At 52.4% G+C, this 20,911-nt stretch overlaps 6 protein-coding genes across 6 annotated transcripts; 5 read left to right on the top strand and 1 right to left on the bottom strand.

Moving 5' to 3' along the window:
• Window positions 1-705: 705 nt before the first annotated feature.
• MYCFIDRAFT_180087 (uncharacterized protein) lies at window positions 706-2,043 on the top strand (the record flags this gene model as incomplete). Its single annotated transcript, XM_007934070.1, has 9 exons — window positions 706-731; window positions 785-1,017; window positions 1,050-1,073; window positions 1,102-1,244; window positions 1,282-1,310; window positions 1,351-1,448; window positions 1,474-1,657; window positions 1,684-1,842; window positions 1,887-2,043. The coding sequence occupies 9 exons, from the start codon at window positions 706-708 to the stop codon at window positions 2,041-2,043; spliced, it is 1,053 nt and encodes a 350-aa protein (XP_007932261.1).
• Window positions 2,044-2,065: 22 nt separating this feature from the next.
• On the bottom strand, window positions 2,066-3,667 carry MYCFIDRAFT_180086 (uncharacterized protein; the record flags this gene model as incomplete). The annotated part of the gene is made up of 1 exon (XM_007934069.1): window positions 2,066-3,667. One exon carries the CDS (start codon window positions 3,665-3,667, stop codon window positions 2,066-2,068), a length of 1,602 nt encoding a protein of 533 aa, XP_007932260.1.
• Window positions 3,668-4,010: 343 nt separating this feature from the next.
• MYCFIDRAFT_200748 (uncharacterized protein) lies at window positions 4,011-6,389 on the top strand (the record flags this gene model as incomplete). Its single annotated transcript, XM_007934068.1, has 1 exon — window positions 4,011-6,389. The coding sequence occupies one exon, from the start codon at window positions 4,011-4,013 to the stop codon at window positions 6,387-6,389; it is 2,379 nt and encodes a 792-aa protein (XP_007932259.1).
• A 3,807-nt stretch (window positions 6,390-10,196) lies between these two features.
• Window positions 10,197-13,353, top strand: MYCFIDRAFT_84015 (uncharacterized protein; the record flags this gene model as incomplete). The annotated part of the gene is made up of 4 exons (XM_007934067.1): window positions 10,197-10,266; window positions 10,330-12,504; window positions 13,155-13,220; window positions 13,283-13,353. The coding sequence occupies 4 exons, from the start codon at window positions 10,197-10,199 to the stop codon at window positions 13,351-13,353; spliced, it is 2,382 nt and encodes a 793-aa protein (XP_007932258.1).
• A 3,032-nt stretch (window positions 13,354-16,385) lies between these two features.
• On the top strand, window positions 16,386-19,035 carry MYCFIDRAFT_200746 (uncharacterized protein; the record flags this gene model as incomplete). The annotated part of the gene is made up of 9 exons (XM_007934066.1): window positions 16,386-16,457; window positions 16,910-16,928; window positions 16,994-17,058; window positions 17,249-17,262; window positions 17,616-17,857; window positions 17,911-18,145; window positions 18,430-18,619; window positions 18,697-18,785; window positions 18,858-19,035. 9 exons carry the CDS (start codon window positions 16,386-16,388, stop codon window positions 19,033-19,035), a joined length of 1,104 nt encoding a protein of 367 aa, XP_007932257.1.
• Window positions 19,036-19,984: 949 nt separating this feature from the next.
• Window positions 19,985-20,706, top strand: MYCFIDRAFT_205509 (uncharacterized protein). The gene has a single exon (XM_007934065.1). It carries the CDS (start codon window positions 20,055-20,057, stop codon window positions 20,304-20,306), a length of 252 nt encoding a protein of 83 aa, XP_007932256.1. The 5' UTR covers window positions 19,985-20,054; the 3' UTR covers window positions 20,307-20,706.
• The last annotated feature ends 205 nt before the right edge of the window (window positions 20,707-20,911 follow it).

The raw sequence follows: 20,911 nt of genomic DNA, 5'->3' as shown, positions 1-20,911 counted from the left end.
ACAAGCTACTATAACGTACCTTCGACCTTCGGCTTCTTACTACTACTATTACTAACAACGACTCGGTAAAGAAGACCGGTAATCCGTACGCTAATATTATTAGCGAATACAAGCGATATACTTATACCTCCGACGGCGGCGACATTACCTATACGTAGAGCTAGGTATAGACACTATTACTGCCGAGCCGCACCTACGAACACGAAGAAGGTAACCTTCTAACCTAGACTAACGTTAAGTTAAAGCGGCGATTAAACGGCTTATTCGCGTAAGAGCCTAATACCCGACTAGACTAGTTGCAATAAGATAAGGCGCTACTTAATAAGGATACTATATACACTATAATTTAGCCTTATCTAGTACATCCTCGTCGCCGTTAAGAGTCTGTATAGCGGAAGCGGTATTTCTACGAAGGTCCGAAGAAAACTAGTCGTTATAAGGGCTTAGTTGCTAGTAGCAAGAACGACCCTATTAAGCTAGAAGACATACAAGACAATAGCTATAGTAGTTAACTATTTACTAAAGAGGCGGTAGTGATATATAGGCTAACCTGTACAGTAATTAATTATATAGTCGATGCGAGGTACGCGCTAAGGCGATAAGAATAGGTATATTAACTATAATACGGTCGTAATTTGCTCGAAAACTACTGCTTCTTAACTATAATCGTACGCACTATCGATTTCCTATCTTATACACTATATAATGTACGCTGGCGTCGAGATTTACGTGTGGCCTACTAACAAATCGCGATTTTACGTATAGCCGAAATCCCCGAGCGCAGGCGAGGGGTGAAGTGGCTGACGCAACCCCGGATATTCCCATTCCGCGTATCAAGTCTGTCTCAGCACCAAACGCGTGGAGCGACTCGGATCGCAGGATCACGATCCGAGGGGCCTCACATGATCCAAGTGCCGCGATCTGAAGCTCCCACGTATTCCCATTCCTGTCAAGTCTGTCTCAGCATAACACTCACGACTCGCCGCGACAACTTGCTCGCGCATGGTGTACTTTTTCGTCAACAAGAAACCGCTTGACGCCACGCCTAGCGCAAGACTCAGGATATCGCGCAGGTCCGGGCCCAGGCACGGGGCTTGCAAGCAAAGAGCAGGAGGCAAAATGAGAGCAACAGACTCACATCGGGTCGACGAACAATGATGAGACAGGAAGACTGCATCAGACATTTGACGGGTGTTGGCAGGCGGTGGCGCTCAGCAGGCCACCCTGGACGTCTCATAGCCATAGTCATAGAACAAGGACATCGAGGCGCGCCTTACGGAGCCTGGGGCCGAAGATAAAGATCAATCCCAGTACGTAGACAACGGGTTGGTAATCTGCTGCAGCAATGAGGCCTGCCTCCAATTACTACAACAGCAGCAACAAGACCAAAGCTTTCGCAGTCGAAAGCACATTAGACTCAGGCTTTTCTGTCCTGCCAGGAAGCCGCAGTGGGGCTGGGTGTACGTATTCAAGGCCTTTTCGATGAAATTTTGACAGATATACCAAGCCGCTCGCAAGCCAACAAGACTTGTAAACATGATGACAGATGCGACGATGAACAAATAGTGATTATTGGTTCCCTCCAACAGAAATCCGTGCAGTGTCTCCCTCCATACGGCTACGACAATGGTCCGGTCTCATCAAGCATGAACTTTCTGTTGCACTTCATGGAAATGTTGCCAGTGAGCGGAGACCGACACTCCACGGCTCATCGAACCCGGCACCAGAGCCGGGAGAGCTCAATGATGACCGCACGTTGTCCGACGATGATCGCGCGGCCGGTGAAGAAGACGTTGTTGGTGGTCTCAATGCACATGTCAATTCTTGCAGCTACCATGCAAAGTCGGAAGGTAAGAATCAATGGGTTTCTCTCGATAACAATGTAGACTTGGAACCCATCAAGGTCCGCTTCGACGACTGACCAACTCCCGAGGTCATAGCAAGAATTGTAGAGCGACCACGAGTCTCAAGAATCAGCACGATCTTGAAGGCCTTTACGAACATGACCAAACAATCTCTGCATCGTCTTGTTCAGCTACGTAGAGAAGCATGGTGTTGACACTGCTTATGTTCCCAGCCTTCCATCCGCAAGCGCCCTCTTCCACCACTCTGAATCCTCAACCAAATACCGCTCTTGCCACCTCATGTTCCTCGCATCCTCCCCAGACAGCGCGTCAATCTCTCTCCTGAGCCCATTCAGTCCGGCACTCGCGTGGTCCCAAACATGCCAAGTTGTCAAGTTCCCAACTACCTCGTCTGCCACGCTTCTCAGCCAGGTCTCGAGTGCATCGAAGTCTTCTCCGCTGTGCGTCAAGAGAGAAGTGATTCCGTCCTTGATTGCGTCAAGCTCTGCGCGGTCTTGCACTACCATGTCTTTCATGATGTTGACAGATTCCTGAAAAGCCACAAAATCTTCACAGTCGTCGCTGGCCCATTGAGTCTCAGCGTGGAGTCTCGCATCGCCAGGCTCCATCGACCATTCTCCACCCACTAAGACTCCCAGGATCCACGTCTTCGCTCTCTGCCATGTTCCCTCGGAAACAATGTTCCACATCAGCCTACCAGTGCCGATGCTCGCCGCAAACGGCCAGCACCATTGCCATCCTGATTCAACCAACTCTCTCGAGCCTTTCTGCATGTTCTTTCGTCGCTCATCCATCTCGTCGAGGCGACTTATGGTCCTTTTGACCCAAGCTTCCCTAACACTCATCCCAAGGTCCAAGCCGGAGTTCAAAAGACTGACGGTGTGAATCTTGTGCCACTGAATCTCATCCAGACGCTCGGCAAAGTTCAGGAAATGCAGCATAGCCTCTTGCTTCCAAGCACTGCTCGCATCGCCCCCTCTCTGCTGCTCGAGTGCTTTCGGAGAAGGCTTGCAATAGTCCCATGGATCGCACCACAACCCTTGTTCTCTTGCACCAAGTCTCTCCAACTCGGCGTATTGCGATGTGCCCATCAGGTCCCGATATCCAAGCAACTGAGTAGCATTGAATGTCCATGTTCTCGTGAAGGTCGTGTTTTGGGCCAGTTGGGGCTGAAGACGACAGGCTGCTACCATGCTCTTGCACCAGAGGAGTTGGGTGAGTCGAATGTCGTCGGCGACGGCGGCATCCTTTTCTCGGATACCGGTCGTTGTAAGGGTGTGGATGGTTGCGATGGCGGCGATTGCGGGCGGTTCGGAGGTGGAGCCGGTGGCTTGGGATAATGTTCGAGGATGAAGGTGCACGTAGACAACAGGTATAGCGGGGAGAAGGAAGTTGACGAGGAGAAAAGCGAGCAAGCAGCGGGCGCGGATCGAGGAGAGGATTCGTGGAAGGTGGAGGAGCTCCAAGTACCAGGAAGCGGTCGTGGTTACAAGAAAAGACGCCAAGGCAAGAAGGACAAGGGATCTGGTGATGACGAGGGCGTAAATGATGAGAGAGACCGATGCGACTCGCAGTGCAGTGTGATATTTGTCGACGGCGTGCTCAACATGCATGCGCATAGTCATGGTAAGACGCATTTTGGCGTGCGAGGAGGAAGTAATGTGAGCGGGGGCCAGTATGGAAAGCAGAAGCTGGAGGATGCATTCTGGCGGTGGACGAAATGAAGAGGGTCGCTGCAGGCATCGGCGTCGGCGAGACATGGTTGCATGCGAGACATTGTGCAAGAAGTGCATGAGAGACATTCTACGTGCGAGAAGTCAATGAAAGACATTCATACCGGGGGCGAGAAAGTCGATGGCTTGGCAACCAACGGCAGCGGACCTCGGCCCGGGCTCCCATCATCCACGCAATGACATAATCATCCATGCAATGACATGCATGCTGTCAGGTACGCAGCCCGCCCAAACACAAGGCGAACTCTACCGGGGTGAGGAAGGAAGTCGGCTGAATCAGGGTCCGCAAGCTCAGCTCCGGCATCAGCTACTCAGGGTAGGTGCAACTTATCCGCTGGACACCTTCACCCCGAGGCGTTGAATGGCTGCACACACAGATCTGAACGGAGCGACAGCGGCCAGCCACGCTACCATGGCACGACTCAGGAGTCCACACAAGTCCTCCGCCCACCCGCTCTCACAATCTGGCGACAGTAGCAGCGATGCGGTTGTCTCGACAGCGCTGGAAAAATTACAGCACTCCCTAGATCGCCAGGAAATCGAGTCCGCCGAGATTCTCAAGCGCTTCCGAGAGCTGTGGAAGGCATCTGTAGACAGCTCCGGAACCTCTTCGCACCTCGAAAAACTCATGTCTGCTGAACTGCGCGGGCGTCTGGAGAGGCAGATCAGCGAACTTCCCGATACGCTACAAATTCCAAAGTCGTCGAAGGCAAAGGCAGCTACAAGGCTCAAGTATACGCCTTGGGGACTCAGCCTACTTACGATGTATGGCGTTTTCGGCGACGAGATCTCTGCCTATCGCTTCACCGACAGCCTGCAGTCGCTGTCTTTACTCCGGAAGACATCTGAAAATGCAACCCTGAGCCTCACATTCCAGGAAGCCCTCGGCTCTCTTGTATACAATCAGCAGGAGCGTGAGAAAAGAAATAACGGCGGTGTACGGCTACGTGACCGATCACTGGGGCAGGGGCAAGAATGGCACAATCAGGACGCAAAGAACGCATTGCAGAGCTTCTTGGATCGTGGATGGGTGAAAGAGAAGGGTACGAAGTCTCATGCACGGCCGAGCCGCGGCAAGAAGTCAATATCGGCCTCAAGCTCAAAGGAGACGCACGATGAATCGCCAGAACAGGATGACACCACCAGTGAACAGGGTAAGAAAGATGCAGAGTCAGCGTCGCCGAGCGCCAGCAAGAAGAGAACATCGACTTCATGCTCAAGAGAGACGAATGATGACTCGCTGGAACAGGATGACTCCGGCAGTGAACACAGTCAGAACGACGACGAGCTATTTGATGGCGGAGACAAAGATACCAGCGCGGCAAGCCCCGACATGGAGCGAGGGAGACACACAGACTGCGACGCCTCGGTAGATGGCCTCGACGACAGCTTCAGCGGGCTTGGCCTTGACTTTGACGACACCCAGCTTGGCCCAGACGATTCTGGCTTCGGTCCTCGATACGAAGGTGACAGCTGCACCCCGCCACGGAGCAACCCTGCAGCCGCAGCCGCAGCCGCAGCCGCAGCCGCAGCCGCAGCGACAGCCGCAACTCAAAGTGGCGCACCTGCATCTGGACCTGCCTCTGCACGTACTCTCACGACGTCGCACGCTGAGTCTTCAACCACCCGCCGATCTGCCGCTGGGGAGGACCACGAAGGCGACGACAACTGTACGACTTCCACCAGTGACCAGCATCACGCTACCACCGTCATGGCCGAGCCCGCAGCCAAAAAGCAGCGCGTCTATGGCTCACACACGCCCACCCCTCCAACGCGCGATGCGACGGTAACCATTGCCGCCCTGCAGTCTACTCTCGGCCTCTTTGGCATTCGCCACGTCGCGTTAACCCCACGGGCTGACTCTCAGCTCACCACGAACGGCCAGCACGAGTTCCAGTACGAGCACCATTGCAACGACACGCTCACCAAGACCGCGTACCTGGATCTGACCGAGCCAGTGAACGGATGGGCTGTTTGGTGCAAACCTTCCGACAACGAGCCCACTCACTTCATCATGGCCTACTTTGGTCCTGAAGAGGAGAACAACAACGTACGCACCATGCGGACGGAGATGGAGCGAGCAGAACCAGCGCCGGTCATCACCGACGTGCCAATGTCGCTCAGTTTGTCGGAGAGCATCGCAAGCACTGTGGCAGCCATCCTGGTGCCATACTTCCTCGAATCTTCGCCGCTGCAGCCGCCTACCTCCAGGGTGCATGTCGCCGCGTGGGATCGGCTCGTCTCTGTATGTCAGGACTACCTCGCCGCGCCAATTTCGCCAGTGGTGCCGAAGCCACGCTCCGTGCCCTCCCTGTCCGTCGACACTTCTCTGCAGCTAGCCAGCTCCGGTCCACTCATTGAACAGATCCTGAAGGAGGACAAAGATCGTCTCAGGTTCCACCTCGCTCATGTCAACGCCGCCGAGACCACATACACCGAAAACAAGCGCATTCGCGAAATGCTCAAGCAAGCTATGGACACGGAGCCTCCCAAGGACCGCGAGCTTGCCGAAATCGAGGAAGACCTGACGAAAGTCAACTCGGCGATTATGAGGAAGCATATGGAGCAACTCATCAAAGACAAACGCAACAGTGCCCAGAACAAGCAGCGAGAGCTTCGCGAGCGCATAGGAAGAGTACGACAAGCGTTAAATGCGGACCAGACCTCCTACGCCGACCAGCTCCAAGCATTGCGCGCCAGTGTCGATCAGTACCGTTCCGCCTACACTCAGGCGGCGAAAGCCATCTTGGAAATGCTGCGCGCTCCTGTCGGCGAGCAAGGGGATGCATAACTCGGGTATGCTGGGCATGCAGGTCTTGGGGAACGGCCTGCGGATGTCGCTGATGGAAATCGCTTTTGTTCAGCACCCATTGGCTGGGGTTGAGCGTGCGAGAGGATGGCCAGTGACAATGAGTATATGTACTGCCACGTCTGACTATGGACGCGATGACTTCACTGGAACAGCATGTATGATTTGATGATCATGTTAATGTGCGATGATGAATAATTAGACGAATATGTAATCTGTAACGCCTTCACGACCAAGACTGGACAATGGCTGTGCTCCCATACCCGAACTTCAACTTACTATGCCGCTTGTCGCTTGCCAGTGATCCTCAACATCTACCTATATCCGTTCGACCAGTTGCGCCAGCGCCCAGCAATATCATCTTTCCTGGTATCGGTTCAGGGCTCAAAATATCCATCTTGCTTCACTGAGCAAGATGTGCCAAGTTACCAACAAGACTTGTAGCACGCAGTGCATAACCACGCTTGAAGCCCTGCATGGTGATACACTATGGTAAACTTCGATTCGACAAGGCACCAACTCTGATCATCAACGCAAAAGCCATTGCCGCTACTGTCGGGTTTTCGTCACGGCTTAGACGGAAGCTCCCTTCTCCGGGCGAAATAGTCGCTTCGGCTGCTTCTACTGCTTCATCGCCAACGATACGTCGCAGACTCTTTCATTTCATTCATGTGAGCTGAATGAGGATGCAGTTCCCATAGCCATCATTTTCAGATCTGGACGCGATAGACGACCCCAGTCCTGGATCAATTGGGTTACTTCTATCCCGATGAGCATTTTTTCTACCTCTGAAGCATGCTTCCGGCTTGAGAAGCGTGCTTCTGGCTTTGCTAGCTCGGAGAAGTTATCTTTCGGCTTGCTTTTGGACAAGGTCGTATCTGCAAGCTTAACATGTCGACTGCTTGAGAGACAGCTTCCCGTGGATATAAGGAGCCCTCTGCTTCCGTGGGTTGAAAAGCCAATCTCCCACCACACTTCCTTCGACCGGAACTCTCAAGCATTGTACAACGCTCCAGCACTCCTCCGGCACTGCTCTATCCCAAAGCTTGAGAATTCTGTCACTGGATCCTCTAGCTATGTCTGAGTTTCTTTCGATTCGCCTCTACCGCTGCCCGGGCTGCCATGGCGCGAGCCACCCCAATATGACTATCCACAAATTGTTCGAATGCAATGTTTTCCTGGTTCTGGCCAGCCTCGACGCCAAACTGCCCTTCTGGAAGCTGCACGACGGCTTTCAGAATATCTGGAATGCCCTTGCCTGCCACACTTGCTGCAATACTATAATGCTTCGTGAAGCCGTGCTGGCGGTGTGGGTCACGAGATGCCTTCTCCTTCATCATCGTGTGCCGGTATGAAATGAACCGTCTGTCGCTTCTGAAAATGACATTGACACGATTCCACAGGTCCAAAATTCAGTCATCCTCGACCTCGCTGGGGATACGGCTTCCACATCTGGCAACAATATGCAAGCGGTCACCTCTGACACCCAGCCACACACCTGCGGTATCTGCCTTGATCAAACCAACCCCACTCGATGCAAAGACCTAAACTATCCAGTAGAATGTCACCAGTGCCACCAACACCTTCATCTGCCCTGCTTTGCCAAGCTCGTGGCGAGCAAGAGCTCCAATGTCACAGCAGCGGACCTGGTCGGGCTCGACCTCATCGACGAAGAGACAGGAGAGATTGCAGGCGTCATAGCAGATGTTCCGTGTCCATTCTGTCGCGTTACTATGTCCGAGGTCAGAGTGCGGCAGGATTTGGTTGAGGACTTGATTCATGGACAGGTCTACCGGGCATTGGCTGCTGATGATGGGCCAGGAATGGAAATTGGTGATCCCACGCCTGTGCTTGAGTATGAATAAGAAATGTAGAACAATGTGACATCGCAGTCCGGTATTAAAGCATGCACACCTTGAGTATCCTCGCACTTCCAGGGCCACTTCTTCCAGGTGAAAACTGTCTCCATCCCCGTTGAATATTTATTCCATCGGCTCTTCATCTTGTCTGCATCTGCTACTGGGACTTTGAAGTATTGCCTAGTACGTGTCAGCATACAAACATTGTCAAATATCGAGCTTCCCAGCTGGTACACCAAGAAGTGTGGGTATCGCATTTTATCAGACGTGTAGGCGAAGCTTGGAGCCCAGTCAGAAGGCACGTTGTTCTTCCTGTAGACGATAGATCGTGAGTCCAACATAACTTCGACCCATCTCACGGCGTGGCGATCTCCACTCAAAGCGTCCAGCGGTATGTTGCACCATCCTGCTCCTTTCCGCTAGCGATCGAGGTCGGCGCAACATCAACCTCCTCGAAGATGCACAGCACAGCGTTAAGGATTTGGCATGACAACCCCTCTCCGTGCGCCGGCTTATGCAGACTCTGGCCTCGTAGGCTCTCCGTGCGATATTTTCCGGTATCGAATGGATTCGTCTCACGGGGTGTCACGGAACATCCCCTGCCCATTCTATAAAGCTGCAAGGTCTACGCTCGTGAAACTGGCCTCGCACGCCTTGACCCATACATCAGTCCTTCGGGCTCCGGTAAGGAAGAGTTGGCAAGAGGGGTTACCCGGCGGTATCAGAGTTCTTCAACCCGAGTTTGGCTGAAAGGCCGTCTAGACGAAGCAGGTATGGGTGTGGATTCCATATGGAGCACCAGTCGTGAGAAATGTATCAACCCAAAAAGCATTGGGCGGCGTTGAAGATCGTTGGTGCTGAATTTGCCGAGCTACATCGAGTAGTAAAACACGATTTTCACCATCTCGCTGAGGAAAGAACCAACTTTCACGACATGTCTGACCACAGCCAAGGCCCAGCCTGTCATTGCCATTGTAGCTTCACGGCATGAAAGACACGTGAACCTCTCTGAAGTAAGTCTTTTGTTGGCGTAGAGTCCTCCATATCACCAGCGAAGACTTCTACCTCCGGTCTGACCTTCGTGTATGGAGAATTGAGTTCCGTAGTGGACGCCATCCTCGCCATATTCGCCATCCTCATCATCCTCACCATCCTACTATCCTCACCATCCTCACCATCCTTACCATCCTCACCATCCTTACCATCCTCGCCACCCTAACACTGCTACAGCGAGAAAGGGACACATCGAGTATCTGCCGTATTATCACGAAATGCATATGGGCCGCACCTTACTGGCCGCAGTGGGCTTACCGAGATTCCAGAAGGCCCAGGAAGCCACTCGTTGACTGAATGCAGTACCTGCAACAACACGAAAGAACCAGGGAAGGAGCAGGTCAAGGAGTTTGAATAAGTCGTACGATTCGCCTACGTACGATCATTCGCCTTGCCGCATGCACCCATGGTTGCCTGTCAGATCAGTATGGCATGCTGAGTTCGGCAAGGTCTCGGAATGCGAGAGCAAGTCACACATCTCCTTGCTACAAAGTGTACCAGATTTGCGGACACTAAGCTTGAGTCAAGGCTGTCATCAGATAAACGCTCGTGCTGCACCTCTGCGGCCAGAGACAAGAATATGACCATGCATGGCTTTGGAAGGAGCATCCCAAAGGTCCTCGTTCATTGACCTTCGCACCGCGCACCGAATGCCTCTGACAGCTGCTGCCTGTCCAGTTTGACGATGCACGCAGTCATGTGTGGACCTTCAAACTCTGCAAGGTGTCGAGGAGAAAAACATCGGCGTCCTACGGCTTCGAGTACTGGTCTCCCATCTTCAGGTCCAGATGCGTTCCCGTATTGCACAGTTCTATGTAGAAGGGATGAATGGAAAGCATGCATGCGGCGAAGCACTGGAGCAAAAGCTCGAAGAACCATGCTTTCAGAACCAAAGCACGCTTGCTACAGGCACTGGAAGAAGTCCAAGCATGCTGTCAAGTGCGGAAGCAAGCTTTCGACAGGTAAGAAGCACGCTTCTTGAACGAAGTTGAAGGAAGCTGACTTGCAAAGCAAGCTTAATACAGGATCACAAAAGCTGAAAGCATGCAAAGCAGGACAGCAAGAAGTGTTCGCCTTGGGGTATATCTTGGCCAAATCTCTCGCATTATTCTTGCTTCCTCATCTACGCTATACCAACACCGCACAGGATCTACTGTCAGACGAATCACAACAGAGAACAGCACAACACCTCGTCAGGAATCAATTATCCAACGACATTCCATCAAGCAATATCTCATCAGGCAACACTACCCAAAAAGAAAACCGCTATAGGATCACAGCATACAACACCGCACCAGTTCGATGCATGTGGCTGCTCAATAAGCTCACAATGCCGTACAGCAAGAAGTCCCCGAAACTCCCATATGACTACGAAGCCATCGACAAAGCTCTCGCCGCAAACAATGACAACATCTTCACGCCAGACTCTTTCAACGAACTCTATGCGGCCGCACTTGCTACTCAAGAGGCTACGGGGGACAGCAAAGAGCAGTATCGCAGACACAATTTGCTGTATGGACTTTTGGAGAGAAGGACAGGAAAGAAGTTGAAGCTCGCACTCAATAGTGAGGACAAGGCAGCCGGGCTCTTGGCATCTAGGACAGAGTTCTTGAATCTTGCAGTCAACACTTTTCTCGAGAGCGAGAGCGACAGTGGAAATGATATCGCTATGTTCAAGGCCGAGACTCAATCCAAAGCCAATGCCGGATCTCTTGGAAGTATTGGAGTTGACGATACTGGAATGGACGGCAGCGAGGCTGGTGAGAGTGTTCAGGATTGGGACAATGTCGCAGGTGTTGGCAGTCTGGAGGCGGACGCCATAGACTTGAACAGCGACTACGAATCTCTTGCCACGTGGCGTGATAAGCTCCAGGCACATGCAGACTGGTTGAACCAGACTGAAGCCGCACTAAGAGAGAAAGACCGGACGATCGACACGAAGTGGCGAGAGGCTGAAAAGACGATGACGGAGGTCAAAGACAAAGAGAAGGACATCTACAAGAAAGAGAAGGAGGTTGCGAGCAGAGAAAAGGATGTAGCTACGAAAGTGAAGGAGGTTGAGAGGAGGGAGAAGGACCTAGTGAAGAGAGAAATGGAGGTCCAGAAGAAGGAGGTGGGTTGTCGTAAAAGCTCATTCGCTACAAATCAGCTCAGTGACGAGCTAAGAAACGTTCGCCGAGCTTTGAACCAGGCCGAGCAGGAGAAAAAAGACTTGGAGGGCCAGGTAGCCAGCGTCGAGATACGGAATGCGGCCAGCGAGCGACTGGGGCGAGAGAAGCAGGAGAAGCAGGAGAACAACAACCTCCACAACGACGGACTGTTCAAGCTGACTACAGAGACTCGTATTCTTAAGGCGGGCAACGACCTTCGGAATACTGAGATCGCCAAACTGAATACGAAGATTCGCGAGCTGGAAGAAGAAAAGTCCAACACCAACCGCCTACACAAGCACGAAATCTCGAAGCTGACCACTAGAATCAATGAGCTCGAAGGCGCCGCATCAACTCTCCGCGCTTCCCGTCTGACCCAAGCAAAGGTCGTCGGCGATCAGAAGCGACAAGTCGCCGTTCTTCGCAAGGAGAATGTCAATTTGGAGGGCGTTATCGCTGCAAAAGAGGCTGCTATCTCTCAACTGCAGCGGGAGCTCGATATTGCGAAGGAGACTCCCAACAACAACACCCCCGATCATTCCGAGATTGAGAAGCTCAAGGAAGAAATCACTGAGCTAGAGATTCAGGTCAGCTCTATGGAGGGCATTGAAGCACAAGTGTTCGATCTCGAGAGGGAAAAGTCCCAACTGCAGTCCGAGCTCGAGCTGGAGAAGGGTATCAACAAGCATCAGACTCTCGCCCTAATCCCCAAGCTTCGAGGAGAGATTGCCGAACTGAAGGAGAACATCCAACGCCAGGCCCCGACCGCATCCCAACTGCCGGACTCATTTATCCCAGATCATGTCGCTGCCCGAGTCCAATTCCTGCATAGTGGCTATGCGACCAATGCGGATCGCAAGCGGTTCAAGACAGAGGTGGCAGATCTGTGGGCTTTAAAGCATGGAGACCGCGGTAATCGAGCAGCAACAGCTGAACTTATGCTTGACAGCATCAAAGAGAAACTGAGAGAGGGCCTAGTCATTCCTTCAGCAAGAGAGCTGAGGAATCTTGTTAGAATGCTCAATGAGGTTCTGTGTGAGGTGAAGCCTTCGGACGGATCGTCTGATGCGAGGGCTTCAGATCTTCGTGCCTGATAAGGGTGGGCTCGCTGATGGGTTCGCGATTCTATTACATCCGAGGAGAGAAGAGGGCAAGTCATCGCCCTTTGGCATTCAGAATGTGTCTCTTGCGGATGACTTGGGATATAACACATGATATGAATGAAACGGCCTTTAGTAGCGTCATCAATCGAGAGTCTATGAAATGAAAACACGAATGGAAATCATCTCAGCATGTAAATGTACATCTCAGAATACAAAGTCTCTAGCTTTAGCCGCCCAGGGGTTCAGACCATGAAGAGTATCACTGCCGTCATTGTTATGAATGATATCTCTGACCCCTTCGTGACAGTCCCATCGTTGAGCCACTGCCGCTCGGTGGGAGTTGGTAGGCCCGACCTGTTTGTGCGCGAGACGTGAGTTGTTTTCGAAGCATTGTGCAACAGACTGATAGATTCGACATTGATGTTGCCAACATGGCTGAGCAAGGACCTCGAAAAAAATTGTAGAGTCCATCCATGCAGTACCTCCTAGCGTCACCAACGTGCACCTGGACTCCACTTCCTGCTGCAGTAAGCTGGTTCATGTGGATTCTGAGCTCGTCTTCTTCTATGCTTCTTCCCCAAGATCGACCAAGAAATACGGTGCAGAGGTTGCCGTACACGTCAGATGTATTCTCGCCAGGCTCCAAAGGTGAGTGTGAAGTTGGACGGATTGAATGAGATCGTATACTGATGACAGTAACGGCATTCCAGATCCCGGCATGAGCTACGCCAGCAAGTCGATACTTGTCTGCTCCGCTCTCTCTGGTGCGAACATCTCCTAAAGGCACAGACGTCTCGCGGGGAGATCCACTCTGTCGTCTGGCAAAAACCAGGATCGTGGAATTCAACCAACTCTACTAAACTACATCCTGCGCAAACATCGAGCAAACTCCAGCCCGGCCGCCAAGCTCGACTCTGAACGCTTCATAATATAACTTCGTACCCATCACTATTCTCCTGCTCTATAGTCCTTCTCTTTCGACCACCCTAGTCCACCGACATCTGCACCTCTTCCTGCTCCTCCCCCTCTCTTACATGTACGCCCTCAGTCGCGAGACATCGGGACTTTCTTCTGCTCCTCGCTCATTCTCTTGCAACCTTGGCCAGTCGTCATTATCGCTACCTTCCCCACTCCCGCTCCTGCTCATCTCGACTGCTCTTCCAACCTTGGCTCATCGAAGTCAACGCATTCTCGCATGCATTTGACCTTCTCTTCTATGTTGCCCTGCCACGAGAGGCACACTTGTCGAAGATTGGCATAACGACAACATGGGAAGAATTGCTGTTCTCCAATACCATGATCGCCAGTCTACTCACATAAGTATGGACTTGCATGGGTACATTGGCCTTTCACTGTCAGTGCCTTGGGCACATCTTGAGCTCCAAGATACGCATAGTGGATTTCCTCGGAGTTTCGGGGTCCTCAGCTTTCCACGCGTTTGCAATCGCCTTACTGCATATCTGGACTGCAAATGTTGGCTCCATTGTCGTTCTTGCAGGTGCTACCAATCAAGAGACGGCCAGGATATGTCGCCCCCCCGGCCTCCCAGGCCTGCAATATGAGCATCCCAATCAATACTGAAACTGCCTAGGTTTCCCTGGGACGCAGAAGATGAGAGTGTTAGAAAGTGCGTATGGAAGCAGGTGTCGTGAGAGGAAGCCACCACGAAATTTAGACGAATGTGCTTACGACGCGCCTTCGTATGCTGCTCCTGTATTCATTCCAAAGTACCAAACCTGTAAATGCAGAACGGCACTCATCGTGCCGGTCATCGTGTCTTCGTTCTCTTCTAATGCCATCCTCACCGCTTAGATCAAGTCAGATTCAGGTTCAGGATGGCTTCCTTTTTCATCCGTCGCGCCTTGAGGACATCTCCGAACTGCCGAAGGTAACCAAGAGCCCTCATCGTGCCAGTCATCATGTCTTCGTTCTCTCCTTATGCCATCCTCGCGGCTCAGATCAAGTGAAGTGGAGATCGAGATTGTTTTTTCGACTTGATCCTGCCTTGAGGGGATCTCCGAAACTGCTGAAGTTAACCAAGAACGCAGAGGAGGAGGGTGCTGAATAGTGCGTGGATAGTCTGGAAGCAGGCATCAAGTGAAGTGGAGATTGAAGTGGGTACTGATCACCAATCAACGTGGTGTCCTAGCATGACTCCCGGGAGAAAGCTTTGTGAGCCTCGAGCAGCAATCACAGATGGCGAATGTGATGCCGCGCCACATAGCTGAGGTCTCGTCATGTTTCCCAACGGCGATGCAGCGTCTTCCAGAAGATGATCCCATGGGATTGTGCTTTTTGAAGAACGTTTCCTCGGTCGTGAGTATGATAATGGTGACGACGATGACGATGATGATGGTAGGGGTAACGGACGATACTCCTTCGACACGATTCTGCGTACAACGAACGGTGGATGGGAACCAACCCTGCAGCCTTGGAGCGACGGCCGAACAGCGACTCTTCTGCGATTCAAGATCGCCGGCTCTTTCTCGTTCTACGAGGGCCAGTGGTGGCTACGTGAAGACAGTTCGATGTTGCTGTGCCTTTGGCTTGTATTGCAGGAAAGGGTTGTGCGTAGGCTGGAAGGAAGAGGCCTGATCTGGCGCCGAAGTTGTTCGGAGCTTCAAGCCGTCAAATGGTGCTCTTTCGTCAACTACTGGGTGTTGGCGAGGCTGTGAGCAAAGTACATTATCATCTTCACTGTATGCAACCCTTCTGCCGTACAAACAAGCGTCCGTCTTGCTGCTGTTCCAGTCACTGCTGTTATTGAACCCATCGCTCACAATTCACTTTCTCACCCTGCACGGCACGACGACGTCTTTGCGCTGCTTGATGTATCCACTACTTAAGAATCTGATGCATTCGTCAAGTCTCGGGTCTTCAACAGGTGCGAAGAAAGCCCCATGATCGCGTCGAAGGACATGGGCAGATTATGACCATGGCCTGGTTCGATTCCAGCATGATGCCTATCTCTACGACTACGTTCATCTCCACGGTGAGCGTATCGTCCATATTCGAGGCCGTTCGTGGTTATGGCCGTCTTCTCGACTCTTGGATATGGGTTTTCAGGATTTTGCCCAATACCGTTGCCAACTTCATCACTATACACAGTTCAATCAGTTCATGTAGCTGACGTTCTCGTCGCTCTTGATCAAGGCAGGAGGCTGGCTGGAAAAGGCCTCGTCTGCGCAACTGTGCTTCGAAAACGCGGCCTATCGAAATTGTGCGAAAAACAGCAGCGTCCTTGTACGAAAAGATGCGGCGTCTGAGACGACAGCTGATCTTCGAAAGTCCCACTGGGGGCGAGAATGCAACGAGATACCGACTCTGACAAGATGAGCCGATTGCGCGTGCGACTGAGATGCGAGAATGTATGGATCCAACCATCATGCGACGGTGCAGTGCAGATGTATCCCCAATCGGCAGAGGTCAAGCAAGCCCAAGCCGAATGACTACATATCAGTTCTCAATGATGGTCAAGAACAATCTCCTGGGGCAAGATATTGGGCGCTTTCGGACCGCTTGTATAGCACGACATGTCTGTGACACCTCGTGCTCTCGTGGCACGCGGGACTGCGGCCAGAGAGATACCCCTCTTCCGAACAGGCCCCACGTCTTCGACTGACCGCGAAGACTATAGGAATGACCTGAGTCTGAACCTCTCAATCGTCCTCCCTGGCCAGTCCCTCTTCCATCTGACATTTGCCATTGCCATTATCATTGCCATAAAGCCAGAAAACCATCTCTCTGGACAACACAATCACGCTCGCACGCTCATCACTGAAGTCGTTCACTATAGCCACTCCATTTGACAGCATGAGCAAGCTCACCGTCGAGCTGCCAAGTCGCCTTACCAGAAAGGCTGAAGAGGACGACGAGGCGGAAAAGGTGTGCTGGTCTTGACGAGGAAAATGAGGATCCAGGTGAAGCCATCGACCAGGAAGAAAAGCTCCAGAGCGAAGAAGAGAGACGGCCTGGGGCAGCTGGCGGGAACATTCAAGATGAGAAGAACGAGCCCGAGGAAAAAGAAGAGCCACCAGAAGACGGACTTTCGCGGTCCAAGCAGCGTGTACCTCATGAGCGGTGGCCCTATCTCCGTGCCTTCATGAAAATCAAGAGATTGAAGCCGATGTCCTTCATCAGGAAGCACCTTGGCAAGCCAGGCAAGAGGACCCATCGTTGACGTCTGGAGGCCAGGAGAAACGTTGTGCCTCACCAGCGCCATGTCAGCGTTCGAGTCATGCAAGATGAGTCAAAGGCTCTTGTCGGCAGCAAGTGCCTTGATGGGGCATGAGCAAGGGCGAGGGCATCAATCTATTCCAACCCTGACTGGTCACCAGGTACTCATCCGAGAACAGGGTGTGGGATCTGAACGTCAAGGAGATCGAGTGTATACTCATACTCCGTGCACCAAAATGGAACAGCTCCATTCGCGACATGGTACCTCACACGCGAGCTTGGTGGAAAGAAAACCAGGAAGCTTTCGAGGGTAAGTATGAGGTGAGGTGTAGATGGCTGACCATAATCACCGCCATCATTGTCAGCTCGATGGCACTAGGCAAAATTTCCTGTGCTGTCCAGTGTCCATGTGCTTCTTCCTGGTCACCAGTGGCGTGCCGGCTCGAATCATCGCGGTACTGAACAACATAGGCATTTGCTGTTCATCCCATGCGATGTAGATGCTGCTTGTTGGGTATGCTGTTGCTTGGTCACACAGGACTCGTGCTGATCGTCCATGTATTGCGGCTGCAGAAAGTTGGCAAAGAAGTTCAACATGTTCATCGTGTATGACAACTTCAATCGCCAGCAGAAGCGCCGGGATGCTGTCGTGGTGATATGACTGGGTAGATCAACATGACCACCCTTGCATCGCAACATTCCCACACATCGTCTCTATGCCTCTTGGTGGGCTGACCAAATCTAAGCTGCACCTCGACGTCTCAATGAATATCGGCAACGTCGTGCACGACATGATCCGTGGCACACATATGCCGGCCATCTCCAAGTTTCATATTCATGAGGCATTGCAGTATGACTTCGGTGCAGAGACCAAGGAGATCTTCAGAAGTGTCGAAAAGAACGACCCGAGTGCCCCAAGGATGCTAGAGTTTCCGCCTTGCGCACGTTCAAGAACAAGAAGAAGTACACTGTGTACTCTTTGCCAATCTGCGAGCATGAGGAGGTATCCATCGAAGGCACGTATGCCGTACTTGAAGACACCTTTCTCGAGTTTCTGAAGATGCCTCGCAAACCGGCGTTCAAGAAGCGACTAATCATTGTTGTCGGAGGTCAGAATCTTTCCAGTGCTGCATTCCTCCACATCGAGATGAATGCCGTGCAGACCGTCGTACGCATGCACTTCCCTCCCAGTATCTGGACTGTGCCCTGCATGGTGATGCCAAGTTCTGGACTTGTAACAACCCTGAAGAGAAGAATCCAGAGCACCTGCTTGTCGGCCATGTAGCATTACGCAGTTTCCGCTCACACATTGTTGCAGTGGCTGTCCAGCTCTTCAAATGCAATGGGCATCTCGATTTCGACGCTGTTTGTGAGGAGAGCCTAAAGGAAGTCGTACAGTCAGTGATTGACCACCCGACGCCAGAAGACCACCTGGGGCTGGTCGACGCCATTTACTAGAGGGCGTTCACGGTCAATGCGCGGTGCGGAGTTCTGACCCTACCTGGATGATCCGGTGTCATATGCCGCCAGAGAGCGAGAACACCTTGAAGCTGCACAAGGTCATTCCAGAGATGGATATTGGACAGTTGTGACGCATCGAGAACCAGCCGATCATCCCGTTCCATGGCGCAGGGCAGCACAACTAATGTGCGAGCGATGGTACACCTGAAGCACATCCTAGACCGTCCGATCCACTATCGCAAGACGCTATCCTTGCGACGATTGTCGTGAATCCCGAAGGCAAGCCAGGGAAAACTGTCGCCGCTGATGAATTGCTTGAGCTGTACAGCATGGATGATTCCTTGGACGTCAAGAGCAAGGCCAACTCGACACACACACGCAAAGACGTGGGAGAGAGTTCGTCAAAAATCGTCAGGCCGAAAGGAATCTGCGTCACATGTTCGAGAAAGGCATTGGCACCGTCGGCACTGCAACACACACCACCAAGAATTCCGCGGACTTTGTGTTCAGCATGGCCCACAAGCTGGTATCGGAGGGCCTGGCAGCGCATCTGCCTGGCAGAGACGATGTCGCTGGGTCAGAAAGCAATATGCAATGAGACGAGCATATTCTGCGCTAGAAGATTGACGATCTTGATGCGATCAACAGTCGTTACAAGTCAGGCTTCGCTGCCGTGGGAGATGACGAAGATTTGCTGAACGGGGACAGTAGTGCTGATGAGCGCCTCGACACACGGACTCCGAAACGTGGCGAAGAGCTCATAGGCGCCGAAGATGAGGTATGGTACGACATTGAAGCTGACAAGGACAGCATCTTGGTCAATTAGCTGCATCTGACTGGGGACGAGTGACCTGAGCTCGGATCGCACTTGAATGAAGAGGGAATTGGCATACCTGCATGTGATGGCGCTTTTGTGGGACTTTCCACCAGATCTTCTTCCTGTCGCTCTGCTTCTCTTCTGTGGCAAGATCGACACTACCCCTGCCTTCAATACACTCTTCCTCGCCGCCGCTATGCCTTTTGAAGATCAGGAGCTCGATGATATTGCCGACTTCGCGCTAGACGTGATCGAAGTCCAAGCGACCACTATCAAAACAACCGCAGCAGACCAATATCCTTTCCAACTTCGAACATGAAGAGGTCACTCTGGCACCTGAAGAGTATGGTGTCTTGTAGTCCTTGGTCCGTGGTAGAAGTTGTATGCGAACAAGCTGCAGTGTCACCGATACACCACCCACCTTCGCGCCATCAACATCAAGATCGATATCGACGTCAAGAGCTGTGTTGCCAGCATATGCCTCCGCCTCTTCGCGTCTCGCGGCTCGTCTCGCCGGTCTGCCAGATCCTGAGACTCCGCGCCCTCCAGCACTGGCTCGGCATCAACAGCAACAGCAAGCACAAGTTCCGCCGGAGATGAAATGTCCGAAAGGTCATCGTCTGAACCTCCGGAAGCCAGATGCCCTTGCGGATGCATGTGTTGTCGTTCGCAAAGTTCAGATGCTGAATTCCTAGATGTTTCGAAAAGCGAGATTTTCGGGATTTGGATTTCTCGATGGTATTGACACGCGAGTGGTACCACAATGCCTCGAATCAAGGAGTGGACTTGGTCGTCTTGAGTGTTGATGATGTTGGAAGAGGAGATGCAGTTTGGATGCGTGATTCGAGGACTGGACAAGGATGAAGATCCCGCCAAGACCAAGACCCCGGATTTACTTTGGCGAGATGAGACCTCGCGACTTCTTCCTTCCGCGCATAACAGTACGACACCGGCTTCAGGACTTTCACAACACCGCAACACCGAGATACGTCAATTGAACACAGCTCGAGAAAAGTGGGCTGGTAAAAATGTCCAGCACGACAACGACGGCAGCCCCAGGCATCTGCGAAGAAGCACCTGCATTGGCCAAGGTTGCAAACGGCAACAACGCGCCAACTCCTGTGATCACGCATGTGCTCAAGAAGAAGGACACGCTCGGAATGTGGCCGCAGCGCCAGATCAAAAGAGGTGTCGGTGGTGAGAATGGGCAGGCAGGAAGGGAAGAAGGTCGGAAGTCAAAGGCACTCGAGATAAAAAGATGGCGAAGGGTAATGCTGTAGCAAAAAGATAGCACAATGCCGGATCAGAACTGTAGGCGAGCAGCACCTGTAATCAAACCAGCGGGCCCCCTCCAAGACACGTCACAAATCAACGATGTCAACATGCCTACTGGGCTTCGACCTGACACACCTCCGAAGAAGTGCTGCTACAGAAAATCAGACAGGCTGAGGTCTGGGGAGACAATCAACGGATGTTGAACCTTGACAAAAGGCTTGACAATTCTACCACGACATTCACAGGCCCTCCCGCGGCGTCAGCCGACCCGGCAGCACGCATTTCCGGCAAAAGCGCGCTGGCAAAAGGTTCAACACGATGACGACGGGGTCTTCACGCAAAAGCTGTGACGACTTGCTATCCGAAGGCATTCGGGATCTTCTTGGATTGGGCTCTTTGCATGGCATCGTCGGCACAGCGCTTTCCACCAGTGTCTACTCTATCTTGGATCTACTGGAGCGGCATCAAGCGCCTCCTCTGCTTGCTGCACGACTGCTTCCATAACGACGGCTCCCACTGCACTGACCTGGCCTGCTCGAAGGTCACCCTCAGCGGCATGGAGCACTTCCCAGAGCGGCACCAAACATTTCCTCCGCTTGCTGGACGACTG

Source organism: Pseudocercospora fijiensis, assembly GCF_000340215.1.
Source record: "Pseudocercospora fijiensis CIRAD86 unplaced genomic scaffold MYCFIscaffold_13, whole genome shotgun sequence".
NCBI classification, from domain to species: Eukaryota; Fungi; Ascomycota; class Dothideomycetes; order Mycosphaerellales; family Mycosphaerellaceae; genus Pseudocercospora; species Pseudocercospora fijiensis.
Note: the sequence above shows the minus strand (reverse complement) of the source record. Positions and strands in the feature narration are given on the sequence as shown.